Source organism: Salvelinus fontinalis, chromosome 28, assembly GCF_029448725.1.
Source record: "Salvelinus fontinalis isolate EN_2023a chromosome 28, ASM2944872v1, whole genome shotgun sequence".
Lineage (NCBI taxonomy): Eukaryota > Metazoa > Chordata > Actinopteri > Salmoniformes > Salmonidae > Salvelinus > Salvelinus fontinalis.
The window spans coordinates 21,659,139-21,683,797 of NC_074692.1; the positions used below are offsets into that span (position 1 = coordinate 21,659,139).

The 24,659-nt window shown below is 44.4% G+C and overlaps 2 protein-coding genes across 3 annotated transcripts in view; both read right to left on the bottom strand.

Annotated features, from left to right (window-relative positions):
* The window catches only part of LOC129826380 (oxysterol-binding protein 2-like), an 83,063-nt gene extending 73,474 nt beyond the window's left edge, over positions 1 to 9,589 (bottom strand). Inside the window, exon 1 of one of the 2 annotated variants that reach the window (XM_055887055.1) lies at positions 9,324 to 9,589. In XM_055887055.1, coding sequence (XP_055743030.1) covers positions 9,324 to 9,481 — 158 coding nt within the window. In that variant the 5' untranslated portion in view covers positions 9,482 to 9,589. The remainder of the gene's footprint in view (positions 1 to 9,323) is intronic. The other variant, XM_055887058.1, reaches the window with a different exon arrangement.
* An 823-nt stretch (positions 9,590 to 10,412) lies between these two features.
* Positions 10,413 to 23,814, bottom strand: rasl10a (RAS-like, family 10, member A). The gene is made up of 3 exons (XM_055887060.1): positions 22,616 to 23,814; positions 15,820 to 15,944; positions 10,413 to 13,804 (listed from the first exon to the last, which is right to left on the bottom strand). Exons 1-3 carry the CDS (start codon positions 22,829 to 22,831, stop codon positions 13,531 to 13,533), a joined length of 615 nt encoding a protein of 204 aa, XP_055743035.1. The 5' UTR covers positions 22,832 to 23,814; the 3' UTR covers positions 10,413 to 13,530.
* Positions 23,815 to 24,659: the final 845 nt, after the last annotated feature.

Consider the following 24,659-nt stretch of genomic DNA (forward strand, 5'->3'; position numbering starts at 1 on the left):
TGCTGAAAGATTAAAGCTGAGGATGTTAAGTTTTTCTATTCAGCATTGTCTCTCGCTCGCACACACACACACACACACACACACACACACACACACACACACACACACACACACACACACACACACACACACACACACACACACACACACACACACACACACACACACACACACACACACACACACACACACACACACACACAGTGACCTGGCACTGAGCCCAAGGAGGAGCCCATTAATTTGATTAGACCACGTCCTCCCTCCTTTCCCCCTCTCCAACATCTCCAGGCCAGAGGGAGCATACATCCGAGGAAGGCTCTGAGCTCAGTGCTGAGCAGGACTGTCTCTGTCCCTCCAGCTGGCTCTTGTATTGTCTCATAACTCTTCTTTCCTCCCTTCAGGCAAGGACACAGTGTGCCAGCAGGAACAAAAACCTAACAGAACTGAAAACGATGCAGAACCCCCACCTAGCCGTGTAACTATCCAGTTAAAACTGTATTAATACTTCTCAGAGCCAAGCATGGGGCCGCCAGGCTGAGTGTGTGTGAGGCAGTGATAGCAGGGCTTGCATAGGGCTCCAGACGTTAATGCTTTGTAATCTTTACTAAAGCACTGTCAGATTTCCTCTCAGAGGTAATGTAAGTAAGGTGTGATGAGAGTTAAAGCTGGAAGAAAGAGTCAATGAAGAAATAAAAGATGAAAGACGTGAGAAGGAGGGGAAAGGCCTTGTCACACATTGAAGTGAGATAATGGTGGGTGTTCACCTCAGTAATTTACAGTACCTGACTGGTGATGGGAAAACAGTAAACAGCCAAAGGATGTTGGGGGAAGGTGGCTGACGCGGAGTAAAAGAGAGGCAGCAAAATAAATCAAAGTTGATTGGTCACGTACATAGTTTAGCAGATGTTATAGCTGGTGCAGCAAAATGCTCATGTTATTAGACCTGACCTCCCTTGACCAGCACAAAAACATCCTGTGTCGTACTGCATTAGCATCGAATAGCCCCCGTGATATGCAACTTTTCAGGGAAGTTAGGAACCAATATACACAGGCAGTTAGGCAAGCAAAGGCTAGCTTTTTCAAACAGAAATTTGCATCCTGTCACACAAACTCCAAAAAGTTCTGGGACACTGTAAAGTCCATGGAGAATAAGAGCACCTCCTCCCAGCTGCCCACTGCACTGAGGCTAGGAAACACTGTCACCACCGATAAATCCACTATAATTGAGAATTTCAATAAGCATTTTTCTACGGCTGTCCATGCTTTCCACCTGGCTCCCCCGACCCCTGTCAACAGCTCTGCACCCCCCACAGCAACTTGCCCAAGCCTCCCCCATTTCTCCTTCACCCAAATCCAGATAGCTGATGTTCTGAAAGAGCTGCAAAATCTGGACCCCTACAAATCAGCAGGGCTAGACAATCTGGACCCTCTCTTCCTAAAATGATCCGCCGAAATTGTTGCAACCCCTATTACTAGCTTGTTCAACCTCTCTTTTGTATCGTCTGAGATCCCCAAAGATTGGAAAGCTGCCACGATCATCCCCCTCTTCAAAGGGGGAGACACTCTAGACCCAAACTGCTACAGACCTATATCTATCCTACCCTGTATTTCTAAGGTCTTCGAAAGCCAAGTCAACAAACAGATCACCGACCATTTAGAATCGCACCGTACCTTCTCCGCTATGCAATCTGGTTTCTGAGCTGGTCATGGGTGCACCTCAGCCACGCTCAAGGTCCTAAACAATATCATAACCGCCATCGATACGAGACAATACTGCGCAGCCTTATTCATCGACCTGGCCAAGGATTACAACTGTCAATCATTTCTTATCGGCAGACTCAACAGCCTTGGTTTCTCAAATGATTGCCTAGCCTGGTTCACCAACTACTTCTCACACAGAGTTCAGTGTGTCAAATCGGAGGGCCTGTTGTCTGGACTTCTGGCAGTCTCTATGGGGGTGTCACAGGGTTCAATCCTCAGGCCGACTCTTTTCTCTGTATACATCAATGATGTCGCTCTTGCTGCTGGTGATTCTCTGATCCACCTCTACGCAGACGACACCATTCTGTATACTTCTGGCCCTTCTTTGGACACTGTGTTAACTAACCTCCAGACAAGCATCAATGCCATACAACTCTCCTTCCGTGGCCTCCAACTGCTCTTAAATGCAAGCAAAACTAAAAATGCATGCTCTTCAACCGATCGCTGCCCACACCTACCCACCCGTCCAGCATCACTACTCTGGACGGTTCTGACTTAGAATATGTGGACAACTACAAATACCTAGGTGTCTGGTTAGACTGTAAACTCTCCTTCCAGAATCACATTAAGCATTGTCAATCCAAAATGTAATCTAGAATCGGCTTCCTATTTCACAACAAAGCCTCCTTCACTCATGCTCTCAAACATACCCTCGTAAAACTGACTATCCTACCGATCCTTGACTTCGGCGATATCATTTACAAAATAGCCTCCAACACTCTACTCAGTAAATTGGATGCAGTCTTTCACAGTGCCATCCGTTTTGTCACCAAAGCCCCATATAATACCTACCACTGCGACCTGTATGTTCTCGTTGGCTGGCCCTCGCATCATATCCGTCGCCAAACCCACTGGCTCCAGGTCATCTATAAGTCGTTGCTAGGTAAAGCCCCACCTTATCTCAGCTCACTGGTCACCATAGCAGCATACCACCCACAGCATGCGCTCCAGCAGGTATATTTCACTGGTCACCCCCAAAGCCAATTCCTCCTTCGGCCGCCTTTCCTTCCAGTTCTCTGCTGCCAATGACTGGAACGAACTGCAAAAGTCACTGAAGCTGGAGACCCATATCTCTCTCACTAGTTTTAAGCACCAGCTGTCAGAGCAGCTCACAAATCACTGCACCCGTACATAGCCCATCTGTAAATAGCCCATCCAACTACCTCATCACCATAGTTTTATTTGTTTTGCTCCTTTGCACCCCAGTACCGCTACTTGCACACTCATCTTCTGCACATCTATCACCCCAGTGTTTAAATTTGCCATACTGTAATAATTTCGCAACTATGACCTATTTATTGCCTCATCCCCTTATCCTACCTCATTCGCACACACTATATATATAGACTTTCTCTATTCTATTATTGACTATGTTTGTTTATTTCATGTGTAACTCTGTGTTGTTGTTTGTCTCGCACTGCTTTGCTTTATCTTGGCCAGGTCGCAGTTGTAAATGAGAACTTGTTCTCAACTAGCCTACCTGGTTAAAAAAAGGGGGGAAAAAAAAAAAAAAAAAATGTGCTCCTAACAACACGGTAAAATGTCAAACAGGTAAATATACAGTACCAGTTAAAAGTGGGACACAGCTGCTCATTGCATTGTAGAGTAATAGTGAAGACATCAAAACTATGAAATAACACGTATGGAATCATGTATTAACCAAAAAAGGGTATATTTTAGACTCTTGCCTTGATGACAGCTTTGCACACTCTTGGCATTCCCTCAACCAGCTTCATGAAGTAGTCACCTGGAATGCATTTCAATTAACAGGTGTGCCTTGCTAAGTTCATTTGTGGAATTTCTTTCCTTCTTAATACGTTTGAGACAATCAGTTGTGCTGTAACAAGGTAGGGTTGGTATACAGAAAATAGCCCTATTTGGTAAAAGACCAAGTCCATATTATGTCAAAAACAGCTGAAATAAGCAAAGAGAAATGACAGTCCATCATTACTTTAAAACATTAAGGTCAGTCAATCCTGAACATTGAGAACTTTGAAAGTTTCAAGTCCAGTCGCACAAACCATCAAGTGCTATGATGAATCTGGCTCTCATGAGGACCGCCACAGGAATCAGATTGCAGCCCAAATAAATGCTTCACAGAGTTCAAGGAACAGACACATCTCAACATCAACTGATCAGAGGAGACTGTGTGAATCAGGCCTTCATGGCCAAATTGCTGCAAAGAAACCACTACTAAAGGACACCAATAATAAGAAGAGACTTGCTTGGGCCAAGAAACACGAGCAATGAACATATCCTGCCTGTTTGGTCCTGTCCGGGGGTATAGTCGGACAGGGCTACATTGTCTCCCGACCCCTCCTGTCTCAGCCTCCAGTATTTATGCTGCAGTAGTTTGTGTCGGGGGGCTAAGATCAGTCTGTTATATCTCAAGTATTTCTCCTGTCTTATCTGGTGTCCGGTGTGAATTTAAGTATGCTCTCTCTAATTCTCTCTCTCTTTTTCTGTCTCGGAGGACCTGAGCCCTAGGACCATGCCTCAGGACTACCTGGCCTGATGACTCCTTGCTGTCCCCGGTCCACCTGGCCGCGCTGCTGCTCCAGTTTCAACTGTTCTGCCTGCGGCTATGGAACCCTGACCTGTCCCAGACCTGCTGTTTTCAACTCTCTAGAGACAGCAGGAGCGGTAGAGATACTCTGAATGATCGGCTATGAAAAGCCAACTGACATTTACTCCTGAGGTGCTGACCTGTTGCACTTTCGACAACCACTGTGATTATTATTATTTGACCCTGCTGGTCATCTATGAACATTTGAACATCTTGGACATGTTCTGTTATAATCTCCACCCGGCACAGCCAGAAGAGGACTGGCCACCCCTCATAGCCTGGTTCCTCTCTAGGTTTCTTCCTAGGTTCTGGCCTTTCTAGGGAGTTTTTCCTAGCCACCGTGCTTCTACACCTGCATCGCTTGCTGTTTAGGGTTTTAGGCTGGGTTTCTGTACAGCACTTTGACAGATGATAAATGAATTTGATTGATTGATTAGACCGGTGGAAATCTATCCTTCGGTCTGATGAGTCCAAATTTGAGATTTTTGGTTCCAACCGCCATGTCTTTGTGAGACGCAAAGTAGGTGAAAGGATGATCTCCGGCATGTGTGGTTCCCACCGTGAAGCATGGAGGAGGTGCGATGGTGCTTTGACCCAAAACACATCTCCAGGCTGTGTTAGGACTATTTGACCAAGGAGGAGAGTGATGGAGTGCTGCATCAGATGACCTGGTCTCCACAATTACCTGACCTCAACCCAATTCAGATGGTTTAGGATGAGTTGGATTACAGAGTGAAGAAAAAGCAGACAACAAGTGCTCAGCATATGTGGGAACTCCTTCAAGACTGTTGGAAAAGCATTCCTCATGAAGCTGGTTGAGAGAATGCCAAGAGTGTGCAAAGCTGTCATCAAGGCAAAGGGTGGCTTCTTTGAAGAATCTCAAATATATTTAGATTTGTTTTTGGTTACTACATGATTCCATGTGTTATTTCAGTGTTATTTCATACAATGTAGAAAATAGTAAAAATATAGAAAAACCCTTGAAAGAGCAGGTGTGTCCAAACTTTTGACTGGTGCTGTATATATAAAAATGTCGGAACAGATCCAATTAACAACTCAAATACTGTAGCACTGTAACAGTAAACCAAATGCAATCTATATGTACAGTGGGGAGAACAAGTATTTGATACACTGCCGATTTTGCAGGTTTTCCTACTTACAAAGCATGTAGAGGTCTGTAATTTTTATCATAGGTACACTTCAACTGTGAGAGACGGAATCTAAAACAAAAATCCAGAAAATCACATTGTATGATTTTTAAGTAATTAATTTGCATTTTATTGCATGACAAGAGTATTTGATACATCAGAAAAGCAGAACTTAATATTTGGTACAGAAACCTTTGTTTGCAATTACAGAGATCATACGTTTCCTGTAGTTCTTGACCAGGTTTGCACACACTGCAGCAGGGAAGCATAGGAACTGAGAAGTGGTCTGTGGTCACCACCTGCAGAATCACTCCTGTTTTGGGGGGTGTCTTGCTAATTGCCTATAATTTCCACCTTTTGTCTATGCCATTTGCACAACAGCATGTGAAATTTATTGTCAATCAGTGTTGCTTCCTAAGTGGACAGTTTTATTTCACAGAAGTGTGATTGACTTGGAGTTACATTGTGTTGTTTAAGTGTTCCCTTTATTTTTTTGAGCAGTGTACTTTTGTCATGCAATAAAATGCAAATTAATTACTTAAAAATCATACAATGTGATTTTCTGGATTTTTGTTTTAGATTCCGTCTCTCACAGTTGAAGTGTACCTATGATAAAAAATTACAGACCTCTACATGCTTTGTAAGTAGGAAAACCTGCAAAATCGGCAGTGTATCAAATACTTGTTCTCCCCACTGTATATAAACAGGATGAATTTACACAAGATATACTAAGAATGATATGTACAGCAGTAGATAGAGTGAGCTATGTCAAGAATCGATTATATAAATAAATATCCTGTATGTATAAACAGTGTAACTAAAATGCAATGTCCAGTAACAGTTCAATTACAATGAGCAATGCAGAGAATACAGTATTTGCAGTCTGAGCAGAGATGCAGCAAAGACGAGTCAATGGAGCAAGTGAAAGATTGCAGCTCTATAAACCGCCATAAAATGTTAAGTGGCTTAAACGCTGTGTGTCAGATCAGCTGCAGCCCAGAGATTATAGTCCATGTCCACCACTGGCCTTTGACTGCCACCACCAACTTTACATATCAAGCCCTGACTTCTCCATATCAGCACAACTCGACTGGGAAACTGAGATCCTTTGAACATCATTGGGATCAAATAAGCAAGTGGCATGGGTCAAGTAGGTAGTGACTCACCCCTTAAGGCATCAACAATTTGCATTGCTTTTGAAGAGGGAAACTAAAGAAAATAGGCTACAACAACTGATTGATGCATGCTGTGATGCATGCTGAGATGCATGCTGAGATGCATGCTGAGATGCATGCTGTGATGCATGCTGAGATGCATGCTGAGATGCATGCTGAGATGCATGTGACGTACAGTAAGCTACTCTGGCATCCATCTACAACTGGCAGGTAATCAATGCTACGTAGTCATACTACAGTCATAATATAGCCCTACATAATATGCATGTCTGACACTTTTGAAAACACAAACAAGAAAAAAGGAACTGACTTTTTTCAGAGCAGATGAAGTGTCCATTAACGGAACGCTGGATGTTTTAACGGTACGACCTGACTTTAGCCACATAGAGAGCTGTAACACACATAATGCTCTAAAACAAGGTGGCACAGCTGCAAGATACTGGAGCACTGACTGACACAGAACAACACTTCCCCTGTATAATAATGAGAAAACGGGAGATGGGATGCAGGGAGTGAAGAACAGTGTTGTTTTGACAAAGACATAGTGATGCATGCAATGCCTCCACCTCAGTTCTGCTGAGCCAACAATGTTTTACAATCATGGTGGTACATCAGAGGAAGACATCAAAGGTACAGTAGAAAACCTCCAGACACGGAGAAGACACATCAGTGACATGTTAGATGCTACTGGTTTAATTTAGAATCACTTTCAAATTCAGACAGAGACAGACAGGCAGCTTCTGTACGCAGGCGGACAAAAACAAAGCCTCCAGCCAGACGCACACAGAGAGCTCTGCCAGGCAGAGAGGAGACGAGGGGCAATACTCAGGCTTGCTTTTGTGGGAACCTGTGCGCTCCACTGCCTCCGTGCTCAGATGTCAACAGGCTACCTTCACATCAAACAGCAGTCACCTTCCAACATTTGATTTGATTTAACTTTCATTTAACTAGGCAAGTCAGTTAAGAACAAATTCTTATTTTACAATGACAGCCTTTGCAGACTCAAAATAACTATTAATAGAGGGAAGACTGAGGGGACAGAGTTCTTTCCTTTCACCATTAGCACAAACAAGAGTTGGACTTTGGCTCCCCTGTTTCAGTTTCCACTAACTCTTCACTCAATGGCTAAAGGACAACAGGGCTGTGTGTGTGAAGGGTTGGTCGTATGCATCTTATTCTATAGCACGGTATAAGATGTGTTAAGTGAAGTCCACCAGGTCCCATTACCGCCGACTCCTTCAGACAGTATGCATTTGATTGAGTAGACCTACTACCGGTAGTTAGCCTACATTTTGTTCTGATGAGAGAGGTAGGCTACTTGTTTCCTCCAGTGAAGTCAAAACAAAATATTTAAACTAAGTAACTGTAGGTTGATGTGACACGTTTATAGTGTAACTATAAACTGTTCAAATACATTAGCTGTCTCTGCTCTTTACAAACACCTGGTGTCATGAACCCCATCATCTGAATGGTTTAAAAAGACTAAGCTGGTTTTAGGAGCCAATTACACTCCCTCTCTACAGCAGACACTCATGTTTCTGGATGGACCTCATTCTCAGGATCTCAGAGGAATAGACCTACTTTCTGTTATGAACCAATTAATTAACCACAGTAAAACTGGGTTGGGTTAACAACAGTTGTTACATGTGACCCACCCTCCTTCTCCATTGACTCCTCCTGTTCAGAAGGCTGCCCAGAGGAAACTTGACTCCCATTCAGGAAGCACCCGAGCCACAGGTGTTATTAGTTTAACACAGGTGGCAACTGTGCACTGTGTGGAGAGACGATGCTTGTCTTCTACAAGTGAATGTAGTTTTACTCCCAGGGAAAACATTCAGTGGGAGTGCATTTCTTTGAAATGCAATAATTTGGGCTGTGTGTTATATGTAGCTAACAAAATAACATGGGTGGCAGAAAATAACTGATGACAGACTAGTTGGCTATATTTGTGCTAACGTTAGCAAGCTAGCTAGCTGGACAAACCATTATTTCATATGATAGCCCAACTCTATAAAAGGTATAAACTAAATACATTAACATTTCTTCCAATTAGACTGAGTTCCATCTCGTTAACATCAACAATTACTTGACAAGTCTACCTAGATCTATACAAAATCTGGTTAGCTCGCTGAGCTAGCAACTTCTAGCTAGCTCAGTCAGTGACAACTAGGACGTGCCAGAGCCACTCGCATTATGTCAGCCTGTCTGTGTAACGTTACAGTAACGACAATGATTTGAACATTCTAGCTAATATAGATAGCGACATATATATTTTTTTAAAGAGTGATCGCTATCATTTCTTTGTTAGCTAAGTTTAAAGGGCTTGAAATCATGTTATCTATTAGTTATGTGAGAATAGTGTCCACTGAAGTTAACACATGATGGGGCTTGTCTGAAGTCAAGAAGTTGTCAGAACTATCTCCGTACCACACTGGCTAGATACCTAGTGAGCTGTCATCATAATGATTGTTTGTTTGACACTTGCAATAAAATACCATCAAAGTGTATATAGTACTAGTAGCTAGCTAGCTAGTTAGCCTGCAATTGCGTCTGATAAATTATTTAAATATTATAATCCATGCTGATGCTGAAATGTTTAACGTTTAATTTGACAGACAACGACACTGTACTGTAATTAGCTAGTTACACAGCAGCTAGTGTCAGCATGTTTACCTGTAATACGACAGAAGGCCATTGCTGAGGACGAACCATCGGCGTTGATACCCTTTCAAATAGTTAGTCCATTTAAAAAGCCAGCCTTTGTAAGTATCCGATCCCGGGGCTGGGGCACCCGCAGGAGTGGAAACCGAGCTCTTCCCCTGGTCGCTCATCCTCCGCGGGTTGGGGCGTGCAGCCGGACAAACAAGGTACCGCGGAAAGGAATGACACTATCCTCCCCGAACGACCACAGAGAGCGATCGCTCTCCCCATACACACCGCCGATGAGTGAGCTAAACCGGGGAGGGTCCGGACCAGAGAAAGCAAGATGAACACTACACGCCCCTTTCACATGACCCTGGAAACCGGAGGAAGGATGAAAACTGATGCGAACTTTGCGAAGGAGGTATTGGCATGTGACGCTGGTGCCAGGAATTCCTGAAACATCAGGAGGCATGTGATTCACTATTTCTGCGATTGTTTTATTTTCTATACGAAATGAACTATCAAAAAGCATCTCCTTGGAGTAAATTGGATAAATACTGATACAGCTTAATGGATTTTTTTGCTAAATATCTGAGATATTGGAAACATTACAGACACTAAATATACCCGTGTGTGTACATGTTCATACATGTTAAGTATCAGTAGCAAGTGTGTTGTGTGAATTGTCTTAGAATTTCACTCCAGGGACTACTGTGGCTTATATTTTACACTCAACATGCACAATTAGTCTCTACTGATGCTGACATTTAGCAGACGAAGAACAATGTGTTTAAATATTTTTGGTTTCTAAGTCAAGTTTAATCAACGTTTTTGACCGTGGGAAATATTTGCATTATAAATCCTGTCCCCTGGCTTATGCATTTACCAAAATAGACGCACATTTCACTAAATATATTATAACACCTTTATTCCACACGGTGGCGACATTGTCACATTTATGTGACGTGTGGAATCACCTCTCGGCATGAGAAGTGGTATCACTAGTGGCAGTGTTCTGGGCAACAACTGAGTCATTGAGATGAGGCATAATCAGAATGAACTATTATTAGTGTATGAATAATGAAGTGAATGAAAAAATACTGACTAAGAGACAAGAAGGCCGGTTATTGTGGGCAACACGTTTAATTTTACCATTGTCAAAAACAAAACAGCTAACACCTACTACTGGAAAAAAAGGTGATGTTTGTTAGAAAATTTAGCCCTTGATGTTGGAACACATGACACACTCACACAAACAGTCTAATTTAAATGGATGGCCATTCATGTTACTTGAGAAATTACCATTACTCTCAGATGCTACATAATCTTTCTCTTTAAGAAATCTGTCTAACTATCATTTCAGTAAAATGGAGCCTGTGCGCGCACACACACACACACACACACACACACACACACACACACACACACACACACACACACACACACCTCTCAACTGCTTTTGATAGTCTCCGATATTAACCATATACAGTACACACAGGTAAATAAATTACAGCTACACAATCACACCAGTGCAATTAAACCCTGACCTGCTGGCTTGGCAGCAACAACATGCAAATCAATGATGCACATACATACGTACAATACAGGTACTCATTTTCAGTGAAAACATTGTCACAGGGTGTCTGCAATCACAGGACACATGTTTACCACATTCTCAAACAATATAAATATCTTGCACAATTCAGACACTGCTTTGATATTTCCAGAAAGTATTTTGTTTGTTTGGTAGGATGCTAATATATTGGAATGCTCTCGGGGTGTATGCTCTCTTGTGTGTGGTGGTCTGGGTATATCCAAGAGCAGGGAGGTTTAATACATTCTATGTGAGGCATTCTAGACTTGTACTGTGGTTGGATACAACTTGTCGTGCTGGTCAAGGTGCTCTGCAGATTTATTGCCCATAACATAGTCTCTACTTCTTTCTTTTCTCCTTCCATTGGCCTTCTGTTTCACTAACCCTGCCCATCAACCTGGGCTTAACCTTACAAGCATTTTAAAACCACACCCCCTGCCTACTATCCCTGCATCACATTCAATATCTGTGCTAGACATCCCCTCTAGATTCCTGCAGGCACCAGAGCGCTATTGATATAATGTATTCATCAGAAGCACACAGACTGAGGAAGACGGGAGGAAGGGAGGATTAAAGTCCTTCATCATGATAGCGACAGCAGTGTTTTTCTGATGCAAGATAACCTCCCATCCCCCTCTAAACAATAGACTTTAAATGGGAAGAGGGAGTGACAGCACTATAATTTTGTACCAGCACCTCCAATCAGTGCGTGTTTGTTTACCTGCAGTACAAGAACAATTCCTGAACAAGAAATTAAATGGTTTACTGTTTAGGGGGCATTTTGGAGAGCTGTGGTTTCTGGTGCTGCTACCCCTAAAAGAGGAAGCGGATGTACTAAACCAAGAGTAAGCCATCCATCTTGTTGACTCACCCACATTTACCACATAACCCCTGTAACCTAGCCTTTCCTATGATGCATCGATCTTAGAATAATGCAATTTCAAGTATGACATCCAGGGCATTTATCTACGTCACATGACACTGCCTCACGTTTAAAAAAAGGAAAACTTTTGAGGCCTCCCGGGTGGCGCAGTGGTCTAGGTGCGCCACCAGAGTCTCTGGGTTCATGCCCAGGCTCTGTCGCAGCCGGCCGCGACCGGGAGGTCCGTGGGGCGACGCACAATTGGCCTAGCGTCGTCTGAGTTAGGGAAGGTTTGGCCGGTAGGGATATCCTTGTCTCATCGCGCTCCAGCGACTCCTGTGGCGGGCCGGGCGCAGTGCGTGCTAACCGAGGGGGCCAGGTGCACGGTGTTTCCTCCGACACATTGGTGCGGCTGGCTTCCGGGTTGGAGGCGCGCTGTGTTAAGAAGCAGTGCGGCTTGGTTGGGTTGTGCTTCGGAGGACGCATGGCTTTCGACCTTCGTCTCTCCCGAGCCCGTACGGGAGTTGTAGCGATGAGACAAGATAGTAATTACAAACGATTGGATACCACGAAAAATTTAAAAAAGGAACACTTTTAAAGAAGTTGCATTCTTTCCACTCGCATGTATGAGACTAAGCTAATATGGAGAGAATACCTAGTCGTGTCGGTAATGATACTTATTCAGATACAACCATCAGCATGCATGAGCTGTTGCCTTGCAATCTGGGGCGCTCAGAGCCACACTTGGTGGTGTGGTGCTAATTGTTTGGGTAACCTGTGACCAGAGCTGTGGTGTGATGATAATTTTTTGGGTGACCTGTGACCAGAGCTGTGGTGTGATGATAATTGTTTGGGTGACCTGTGACCAGAACTGTGGTGTGATGATAATTTTTTGGGTGACCTGTGACCAGAGCTGTGGTGTGATGATAATTGTTTGGGTGACCTGTGACCAGAGCTGTGGTGTGATGATAATTGTTTGGGTGACCTGTGACCAGAGCTGTGGTGATAATTGTTTGGGTGACCTGTGACCAGAGCTGTGATGATAATTGTTTGGGTGACCTGTGACCAGAGCTGTGGTGTGGTGATAATTGTTTGGGTGACCTGTGACCAGAGCTGCGGTGTGATGATAATTGTTTGGGTGACCTGTGACCAGAGCTGCGGTGTGATGATAATTGTTTGGGTGACCTGTGACCAGAGCTGCGGTGTGATGATAATTGTTTGGGTGACCTGTGACCAGAGCTGTGGTGTGATGATAATTGTTTGGGTGACCTGTGACCAGAGCTGTGGTGTGATGATAATTGTTTGGGTGACCTGTGACCAGAGCTGTGGAAGTAGATGTTCTACTCCTCGAAATCCATTGACAAAACCTCTTCTTCATCCTCATCTTCCTCCTTCCTCTCAATGGGAACATTGTGACAGAACTGTGGTGTTGTGATAGGTGATAAAGATGCACGTCTAGTACAGGGACCAATGTCAGTCCTAGTAGCTACAGGATCCGAGTCAGATAAACCTCATATGAAAATGAGCTCAGTAAAGCAGGAGGCCTCTGGGTGTTTTCCAGCCATTTAGATCGAAGTCTTCTCTGTATAACCATTCCCCCTGAGGTGTGACTGAGGTTCCTATGGCTCTGACATAGGAGGGAAGGAAGTGCTCCGGGGTGAAGTTTCCCCTAGTTACAGATCTAGGATCAGCTTCCCCTCCCTCAATCCTAACCTTTACCATTAGTGTGAAAACTGCAAAACTGGGGCAACTTCACCCTACACCGGAGGGAGTCCACTGGGTCACATGACAGTACAGCGGTTCCTCTGCAGCGCCCCTTGTAGGCGGATCCCAGGTGTGTGGTTCTGTTTCATGCCACGCCCTACAGCGATGCCCAGCAGCTCTTTGAAGAGCAGGACCACATGCCAGTTGAACTTGGCAGAGCACTCCACATAGCCACACTTCCAGGTCTTCTTGACCAGTACAGAGACGGCCCTGCGAGGCGTGAAGCGCTGGCGCTGCAGGTCTCTTTTACTGCCCACCACAAGGATGGGAACCTCACTGCTGCTACCCTCCCTACAGGGACAGGGAGAGGGAAGACAGACGAGGGGGGAAGGAACAGAGAGAGAGCACAGGGATAAAGGTGAAAAAGAATTGCAATGTGATTAGCTAACAAACATATGATCCAACAGCTACAAAGAAATCACAGTCACATAATCCCTATTCTCCACACATCCTGTGTATAAATACGGATTTAAAGGTGACTGCATTGATGAAGAGTCCCCTGGTCTGTGAGCAAGTGAGCCTTCTCCCCCTCCCCCTCTTCGTGACATTGTGAAGGTCAGTAGCATGACAGGGAGACAGACTGGAGACACCTTCTTCCAGAGAGGTCAATGGGTGTTTGTGTGTGAGGATTTCTGCAGTATGAGTGTTTCTGTACATGTCGGGGCTTGTGTAGTGTCTACCCACAGCCACAGTGTGTGTGTGTGTGTGTGTGTGTGTGTGTGTGTGTGTGTGTGTGTGTGTGTGTGTGTGTGTGTGTGTGTGTGTGTGTGTGTGTGTGTGTGTGTGTAAATGCCACTATAAAATAATGTGATGTGTGTGTTCTATTTCCTCTGACTGTGTTGGAGATGTGTGGGGGTGGATCAGAGCTTTGGGGTCCTAGGGGCCTCTGTATTGACAGAGACTAAATGTGGAGGGAAATGTTTCTCACAGCCCATTGGATTGTGAAGCTGTATGGCAGGCTGCGAGCTGGGCTAAAGCAGTGATGACTCAAGTGAGGCCGACAGTAATGCTATTGTATACAATAAGCTCAGATTCCCTGAGTTGCAAATGCAATGATTCAAGAAAGGACACAGACATACACACATACATATAAAGACCCCCCTCCCCTAACACAAACAGATTCATAAAAAGGACAACGTTTAAAATAAGAATACAAAGGGAAATGGACAATAGTGATGCTCAATTTGCTCAAATGCTCAATTTCACTTCAGGATTTATATATCCAAGATTAACCTGCATCTAATTGAGATGTGATGATATCTTCTGGTGGACATAATTTAACACTTCCATATAAACACAGTCTGAACTAGCTACTTGTACTGAGAGGTTTAAATTCAACTTGGTAATGGGGCTATGGGGTGACATAAAACCAACCCCATTAATCCCAACACCAAGCAGGCATCTGCTACCCTCTCAAATACCCATCCAGGCCTGAAGGTCTCTGGAGCAGCGGTTTAGAAGAGTATGTGTGTGTTTGTATAAGCTGTCAGAGTCTTCATTACATCAAAGGAAGGCAGCTATGGACTTTTGGGCAGAAAGAAAACACAGCCAGATAACTGACAGGGCAGGGATTCTGGGTGAGGGAGAATGTTTGCGGGTGTGAGAGAGTTTGCAGTATGTGTGTGTGTGTTTGTTTTGAAGTGGGTTGAGTAAGCAGCAATTCTGGGCAATTCTTCCCAGGCATCTTCCCATCCTTCTAGCCCACACAAATCCCAATAACCTGCATCTGGATGTCCCCTACTCCATTATTCAGATTTATTCACCAGGAAACTCATCCATCCATCCTCCCTACCTCACCATGTCCCTATGTCAATCAACCAGACAGTCAGTCAGTCAGTCAGCCAGTCAGTCAGTCAGCCAGTCAGTCAGCCAGTCACCCAGCCAGTCACCCAGCCAATCAGCCAATCAGCGACACAGCCAGTCAGCCAGCTAGCCAGTTAGACTATCCAGGACAGATCAGGACAGCCTGGCAGGTCATCTAGCTTTTCACACCTGCAGCTCAGGAGGAGCAAAGACTAGTACATGTGAAAGGGATGGTGCACTGCAGTTTAAAGGCAGGTCACGTCACAGAGCTGCAAAGATGTGAATCTCTTTAGAGCTCAACAAATGAGGGCCATTCATTCCCCTATCAATATGCAAATGAATGCAGGTGCAGAGGCCTGCAGTCGGAATGACAGATGTCTTTTGTCCTTTTTCTCTTTTACATGCAGTACATGACTGCTGGTCTTCTGTGGACGTTTATGGGTCTCTCCACAGGTGATTTACCTAATTGGTCCATATTTGTCACTGTTGTGGTTTTCCCTTACCTGTGCTCCATGATCTGCTGGCGGATCATCTTGACGTACTCAAAGCTCTCCACACAACAGATGTCATAGACCAGGATGTAAGCGTTGGCATTACGCACCCCTCTGCAGCGTAGGTCCAGCCACTCCTGACAGAGAGAAAGAGAGACAGACAGACATCACTCACCCACTACAGACACAGAAAGATCCAAAAATAGGAAGGGTATCGAAGACATATTGTTTCACTTGTCAAGTGAAACATCATTTTAAATGATTTATATTTCAAGACCAAAATAACATCTTCAAATAACATGTATTCTGCTCCTTTATCTCCCATAAAACAGTGACGCTTGTGAGGACAGGAGTTCTTTTAGCAGGTTTCTGAAACAGAGGTAGCCACAGATCACATCCAATTATTCAAAAGCTGTCAGGAAGTTTTGTCCTCTTCATTTGGGTTGAAATTTAAATAGCGTAGAGTCAAATAGATTTTTAAGACAACTTTGAGTCAGTCAGATTGATAGCCAAGGTGTCATTTTAATGTTAATTGAATCTTTATTTAACTAGGAAAGTCAGTTAAGAACGAATTCGTTGTCTGGCTTGTGCATAATGCAGGCCCAGTACAGTTTCCTGGGCTACACATGGCTGATGTCAGAAACAAAGAAACAGAGCACTGGCAGAGGGCCAGTCTCCTGTCAAGCGTAACACTTGGAACACATTGGACCCACGGCGCTACACTGTTCAGCCCTGCTGTACGCAATGACGAGAGGGCAAACAGCAGCCTAAGATGAATAGTAATGATTTGCTAACAATAATTAAAACACACAGCACAATGGGAATGATTTGCTTCAGCCATTAAGGTAATTGCTTCAGCCATGACACAGTGACCCAATCTCCTCCCTCCTACTCTCTATGTTTCTCTCTCTCACACACAAACACACACGCTTTCTTTCGCTCACTCTCTCTCTCACTCTCTATGTCGTCAGCTCTACCTACGTGAGCTGAATCTATAACCAGTTCTGTTAGCTGGGGGAGGGAGAAAAAAAGGAAGAGGGTGATTGGAGAGAGAGGGAGAAGCGGAGAGATTAAAGAGCAGCAGGTGGATGGACAGGAAGGAAGTGGGAGGGAAGGGTAGAGCGATGGAAGGATCAACAGGGTGTGAACATAAGCCCTGGCCTGAGCCCCACCAGGCTGACAGGCAGTGGGTGGAGGAGTGGGCGACGTGGCAGAGGGCACAAGCATTCCCCTTCACTCACCTCCACCACTAGCTTTCTGAACAGAGGGAGAAATCAATACGGCAAGGAGAGCTGAATGTCATTGCAGTAATGAGAATCAACAGGATAACACTGGAGGAGTACTCTAAATGCATTTCTTCTGTAGATAAGTCTAAACAGGGAGTTTGTTAATAAGTCATTTTGGTCGGGAATCGGATGCAGTAATGGGGCAGAATCTGAGAGCAGATAGGGATCAATGTGAGCTGTAATGATGACAATGGTAACATATCCATGTCGACGAGGAATAATAGCCTTTATTTAATTTGGAGGGATTTTCGGCACCACTGCGTTTGTGTGTGTGAGAGAGAGGGAGGGAGAGTCTCACACATTCAGTAGGTCTGAAACATAATGAGGGCGATCAGCCATGGAGGCAAGCAATGTGGCACCGAGATCATTACACACAAAGGTGGGAGAGAGTGAGAGAATGAGGAGGAAGAGAAGGGAGGACAAAAAAAGATAATGGTCGACAGTGAAAATAATGTACATAGGGAGTTTCAGTTCTATACATTTTTGCTGTCATTGCCCTTTCTCCCTGCAGGTTTACTCAATAGTTTTCCAGGAGAAATGAGGGGGGGGTAGTGACCATAGATGACAGATCATCAGCATTCCTCTACCATCTCTTCTTTCTGCCTCAGTTTTTTCTGCCCCCCCCCCCTCTGCATTTTCTATCCATCAATTCCTATTTCCAGATGATTATCTCTCTTCACTGTTTAAGCAGTACACATGATCACATCCCTCACTATCTACAGTAGGTGTGTTAAATGCACCCCCATCTCTCTGTGGGCTAAAAATAGAGGTTGCATCCTCGGCTCATATCTCTTTGTCATCCAGGTACTATTTTTTATGTGGAGGAGGAGCTCTGTACACAGAAACGATTGCAACACTGCGGCTTGTAAACTCACTATTCCATCTTCTCACACCTGTAGGACCGAGAAGAGAACAACAGAGAAAGAGAGAAAAGAGGACATGGAAAGAAGCTATATAAAGTAAACACACATGGAAACTGTGCGTTCGCGTGTGTGTGTGTGAGCGCGCACAGGTGTGTGTTTATGTGTTCTCCAGTTGGCTCTTTGAAAACTATTAAAACTCGCAGCTTAGCCTGCTCCCTTCAAGTGCCAAACAAAGCAGGTTTCCCTGACAACCCAGGTCCTTGGTCACTTTTTTACCAGGATGTGAGGGAGCTGGCATCCCACTGCTCCCAAAGACGGTAATCGTGTCCAATCACAGCTCATCCAGAGAGAAGAGAGCATGGTCATGAAGGGTTATACCTGAAGACATACCTCAGACACTATTCTGTCCCTTTGGGATTGAGCTTCTCATAACTTATTGAGGTACTGTTCACAAGGGAGACAGACCCACATTACACATGTGAGTGTTTGCGGGGTTTATTAGGGTTTAATTAAGATGGCATTGATCTGTTGTCTCCTCCAGCTGCCGGACTCTGATGATAGCGCCAGACTTTTAATACACACACATCTCCACCTGCTCTGCCAGTCTGTGTGACAGAGCCTATCTGCAGAGGCTGACAAAGGGCCAAGAGAGCGTATCCAGAAGACAACATTTCTGATTCATCTGATGTAATGAACAGTAAAATAGATACATTGTATTCTATATACACTCAGTTGGCAGTTTATTAGGTACATGCATCTAGTACCGGGTCGGATAAGGCAATGTATTTCCACTCCTCAATTGTCCAGTATTGGTGATCGAGTTCCCACTGGAGCCACTTCTTCTTGTTTTTAGCTGATAGGAGTTGAACCCGGGGGGTCATCTGCTGCAATAGCCCATCCGTGACAAGGATGGGTTGTGCATTTTGTAGAGGCCGTTCTGCACACCACTGTTGTGCTCTGCCGTTATTTGCCATTCCGGGTTGCCATTTGATTAGCTGTTCAGGAGTCTTATGGCTTGGGGGTAGAAGCTGTTAAGATGCCTTTTGGACCTAGACTTGGTGCTCCGATACCCGCTTGCCACGCAGTAGCAGAGAGAACAGTCTATGGCTAGGGTGGCTGGAGTTTTTTGTTTGTCACACCATTCTCTGTAAACCCTAGACACTGTCGTGTGTGAAAATCCCTGGAGGCTGGACGTTTCTGAGATACTGGAACCGACGCGCCTGGCAAAGATGATCATACCACGCTCAAAGTTGTGAACAGTAATTGAATGCCTCGATGCCTGTCTGCCTGCTTTATATAGCATATAGCAAACTCACTGTTTATATGCGCGAACGGGATGGTGTATCTAATAAAATTAGTATACATTATCATAGTAGGAGAGAGAGAAGCAAATGGAAACGGAGAGAGAGACACGAGAGAGAGACGAGAGAGTGATAGAGCAAGAGAGCATTATGTGTGGAAGTCATGGTGATATGATACAATATCAGAAGATGAATAAATCTGAATGGGATCCACTGTAAGGCTTAAGTCCATCTGTCATCACATCCTATCGATAAACTGTGACAGATGCTCTGGGAATGCAAACAGCAACAAATTAAAACAGACAGCAGCCCCGCCAGAACATAAATGATTGTTACCATCCCCAAAGTTAAATAATGAAGTGGCGTCTGCCCTGCCTGCCTAAAGAGACCTAAACAAGTAAACATCCGAGTCTAAATGATGGACCAGAGCCAAAGTACAAGTACTACGTCCTTTATTGCATGCACTTACCTAACAGAAACCTGGGCCCCTTCCAGAAACATGGAGACATACTGACGCACATCACTTTATTCACCATCTTCCTCCCCAGGTACCATGTGAGGGAAGAGGAACCGCATTTAGTGAATCTGGATTTCTATGGTGGCCATCAGACTCTTTCTAACCTATCTAATAGGATGCATCAGCTCCACTCTCATCTCTATTAGTCTCTCTATTCCCTCAAGGCCTTCAGCAGGGCACTGTGCTTTAATCCAATCAGCTCCAAATAAAATGAGAGTAAATCTCAATCGGGTCCCTGGGTACGTTCTTGTTCCAGAGCGCTCTGTCCTGTGATGTTGGTCCAGACAGCCTCCCCTCTGCAGACCACCATGGGCCTCCTGGCTCATTAAATATGGAAGTAAAAGAGGAGAGCACTCGCTCGGAGTGGAGAGCGGGAATGCCTCACCACCTGGCTGGGCTACAGAACAGAGTAAGAGATGCCTAGGCTTCTGCTCTCAGAGCCATTCCTGAGGAAATGAACAATGACAAATCTGCCTGATAGCAGTGTTCTTGTTGCACTCAACTAATGATTCCCTGGTCCTGTTTGGCCCAGTTGGTAGAGCATGGTGCTTGCAACGCAAGGGTTGTGGGTTCGAATCCCACGGGTGGACCAGTATGAAAAATATGAAAATGTATGCACTCGCTACTCTAAGTTGCTCTGGAAAAGAGCATCTGCTAAATTATTAAAATGTACCTAAGTACTGGTAGAGATGTCTGTGTTGGTTAGATACTGTATACCGATGTCTTAAACTGCTGTCTGAAGAGGTTGAGGCTGTTATGTACATATTCCTACCATTCAACCAAGGCCAGAAATTCTCCATTTAAGTATTCAACTATTGAAAGACATAACTAATCTATATGCAGACATAATGAATCATGGTGCTGTAACGTGTGAAAGGAAAGCAACAATGCTCATGCAGCATTATATATGTAGGAGTCAGAGAACAGATGTGCAATTTACACATTTTTATGTGACGAGGCGCCTGGGGATGTACTGTACACAGACACACACCCACACCTTGCAGAATCTATAATGTGATCCATCCCGTCTTCTCCCTGCTGTTTGCACCTGCCAGACTGCTCTAATGATGGCTAAGAGGCATTTAGCTGAAGAAAGAGCAAAGCAAATCAGATTGATTTTGTTGAGGTGCTCCACTCCACAGATTGGAGACAATGAAGCACACTGCAGACCTTTTAACACATACTAAGAGACAGTTGTCATATTCTCCTCTTTTCTTTCTCTCTCCTGTAAATGGCTAGAATCCTGAATTCTCCCCTGCATTCCTGCTGGCTCTGTCTGGCGGTGCCTGGCTGGGTTGAGGCTGTCTACTCTTCAGTGTGTTGGATCTTCTGTTTACAGGAAGCACCGTGCATGCCCACTTTGAATTCAGATGGCTTTCTGTTTGGCTGCATGGCCTGATCTCTCCTCCATGGCCTGATCTCAATTCCTCAGTGGCACCACACCTGTCCAAAAAAGACAGTTCTTGCAATGGAGCCGAAAGGCTGCAACGCGTTCTCTCAGCCAATGACAAAAGCCTGGCAACTATCAGTAATATCTGTGTTTCACGCCAGTCCCAGCCAGCTCTCCCAGCCAGCTCCGTAGTAACCTTGGAGAACCCCATCTGGAGCCCCAGCAGCCAGGTCCAGGGGGGGAACAACAGACAGGCTTCCTGTGGACCAGTGAGGAGGTCAAGATTGGTGTGTGAGGGTGTCGTTAAACATTCAGAAACACCCTTAAGCATGAATACAAGCATGTATGCACACACACACACTAATATATGCATGTGTGTCTGTCACTCATTTAAGGTGAGGACAAGGAGATACAGAGAGAGCAGGAGACTGGTGCAAGTGCTGTCTGAAAGCAGAACAGCTTTGAGAAAATAGATTGAATTGATCAAACCACTGGCTGTCAGTGGAAAAAGCTGCAACTACTGTATGGTGTTTCATCTGACATTAGCTGCTCTTGCCAGGGCATATCTATGGAGCTAGAGCTTACTGTAGGTCACTAAGAGAATCTCCATTTTGTTTTTTACTCATTTAATGCATTGGTCATTATGTTGGTGCATGCTGTATTTTTAGCAGCAGTAAGTTCAACCATTTGCCATCGATTCAGAGTTTATGATTCAATGTGGAATTGTAGCACTTACTGCCACTCCAAACACTTGAATGCTACTTGATGGGCTGTGAATCTGTGTGCCAGCTCTACAAAGTCAAAGCACATGTGCTTCCAGTTCCCTCCTCTGATAAGAGCACACATCACTCCCCTCAGCCAGGCAGACAGTCTCCATCACCCCAGCCAGGTTCAGGTGCCCTGAGGCTGGGCAGCTGAGTGTCCTCTGGTAGTGGGTCTAGGAGCAAATAGCCAATAATGACTTACTTATGGAGTCACAGAGGCAGAACATATGGATCAATTCAACATGACATAAACATCCCTCCTTTTGCCTGAGGGTGGCAATATAATGCAGTGATGAGCCCAGCGAGAGAAAGAGAGAGTGTGTGTGCTTGCGTGCGTGTGTTTTAAACACCAAATACATAAAGTAGCCTATAGCCAAGGCTTACCACTGAAGTAATACATCAGGTCTCCATAGCAACTACTGCTCTAAGGGGCATCTGATTAAGAAAAAATGCAACGGATGTCTTTTGAAGAAGCGCGCGATGGTAATTTTCCAGGGCTCTAACTATTAGCGAGAGGCCAAATAGGTACTGATAACCTAAAGGTAAGTTAAAGACAATGAGGCAAACACTTCATACATCTCGAAATTATACCATTAAAGCCTATGATATATTTTGAGCCCAATAAGAGAATGCTAGTATCTTTCCTATAAGTGAAAAACCCAAATAGAAAGTCACTTTCTATCTTACCTGGCTCGAGCTTGAGGGGAATGACGAAATTGGCGGGACATCCAAAATCTTCAGGTCGTACATGTTACCGTTCAAAATGACAGAGGGTCTGTACACATACCTGGTTCGGGTTGGAGTGTAAACCTCTGAGAAGTCATTATAAATAAATTGACGGATTATGGAAGTTTTCCCGACTCCGGGAGCTCCGATAACAGCGATACTTAGCGTCTCCACCATTCCTGGAACATCAGCACCATGGACAGCGACCAACCCAATTTGCAACTCAACAAAGATTATCCTAGCAGCGGTCTTGTATCCAGGAAATATTGCTGCTGCTGTTCCGACACAGATCAAAGCCTACAGTTATTTTACGTTGAAGTAAACACTTTTTGCTTGCTGTGGCCCAAAAATTTAGATTTTGCTAAACCTTATAATTAGGTAAAGAAAGGTCGAAACAGTCATCCGTCGTCAATGTTTTTAAATGAATTGATGGTTATGTTTACTGTTGTCCAATCTCTCTCACATCGAAACACAATTAACGCCACTTGAGCTTATTTCGTTTAATAGTCCTAAGAAAAATCAATCACTCCAAGATTCAATACCGGGGAGGGGGTTTTCGCAACGTCTCCGCATTCCATAGGGAGAAACTGTATGCTAATCTTCTGGGGAACAACCCCCCGCGCCCTCGTCCCCTAGGAGGGAGCGCAAAGTCCGTCCTCGGAATTTCCACAGGGACATAATCTCACTCACTGTTTGAATTATCTCAACATTAACGAGCCCATTATTGCTTTTCTTACGGATCTTCAGGCTGTACAGTTATTCTATCCGCACCTCTTACTCGTCTCCAGCCGATGCACCAATACGACTGACTCCTTGCGCTCACCAAAGCCTTGGAGAGGCACGCTAACTCAGCAGCCCCGTATCTACAGATAGATGTCCACGTGCTCCAGAATGAGCATAATCTGCTCTTCACGATGTAAGAAGTCACAGCTGATCATTTAGATGAAACGATCCAAAAACAGAGAAAAGCGACCAACTGCTGCATAGGCATCAAATGACTGTATATCCCCTGTTCACTGGTGTGTCTGTCGGTATGGTGCGCGTTCCTTGTGTGTGTGTGTGTGTGCGTACGTGCGTGATCGGATGTGTATGCTTTTGTCATCTTTTAACGTTTATTTATGTGCGTGTTAATCATGACAGTCGTGCCCAGGTTTTGTGTAATGAGCTACTATTTAGAGGTCAAATGCCTGAAATGGAAACACGAATGATGTAGCCTATCACACAAAATGCACATTGATGTATCAACCAAATTAATATTTCATTTTTTCCTCCTGGACACAGAATCCTCAAAGGAGGCTCCCATGGAGACAGAATGCTGCATTTACACTTCCTTAAAGCGCAAGGCTGACTGACGCACAACTGATTGGGTTCCTAAAGCTAAGCGATTGATGAAGGATGGCTCCCTATCAATAGCAATACCTTGAGTGGCAATTAAGGTGTCACATATGATTAATTATACTACAAAGCCTGTCTAGATACTTGCTCATAAAACAATGGTCATACAATTAATGCTTCTCCTGCTTTTTCCTATTCAATTGCGACATCTAGACTACCTGTCTCAAGAGCTCTGTGTGTACTCATTAGCTATAGTCAAGCAATAATGACATATTTAGCCTACAATAAAACCCTGCGTCATCACCATTTGTTTGTCTGTATGATTTCACCAAAACGAGAGGGGAGAGTGACGACAACCTTGCTGCCATTCCAGTGATGGATGCAGTCAGAGTGAGAGACTGACTACATGGGTGATATGAGCGCAGTGTGCTCTTGTCGCATTGACCAATTTTAACTCACCCTCACCTCACTGTTAAAAGCAAACCTTTTAAAAATATATTTTGCGAGGTCGGCTGCAATCCAAACAATATAGTGATGTTAATGTAAAGCCCCAATTATGTCAAGGTCATGCAATCAAATCAGTCAAGGTATGTCGATCAACTACACGGATTGGAATGCCGAAACAGTTCCTCACAATTACCATTAGACTATGAATGTGTCCAACAATCTG

Coding starts and splice junctions, on each gene's coding strand:
- rasl10a (XM_055887060.1), bottom strand. CDS start 22,831: ATGGTGGAGACGCTAAGTATCGCTGTTATCGGAGCTCCCGGAGTCGGG. Junction 15,945..22,615: donor TCCCCTCAAGCTCGAGCCAG/GTAAGATAGAAA, acceptor TCTCTCTGTCAG/GAGTGGCTGGACCTACGCTG. Junction 13,805..15,819: donor CAGCAGATCATGGAGCACAG/GTAAGGGAAAAC, acceptor CTGTCCCTGTAG/GGAGGGTAGCAGCAGTGAGG.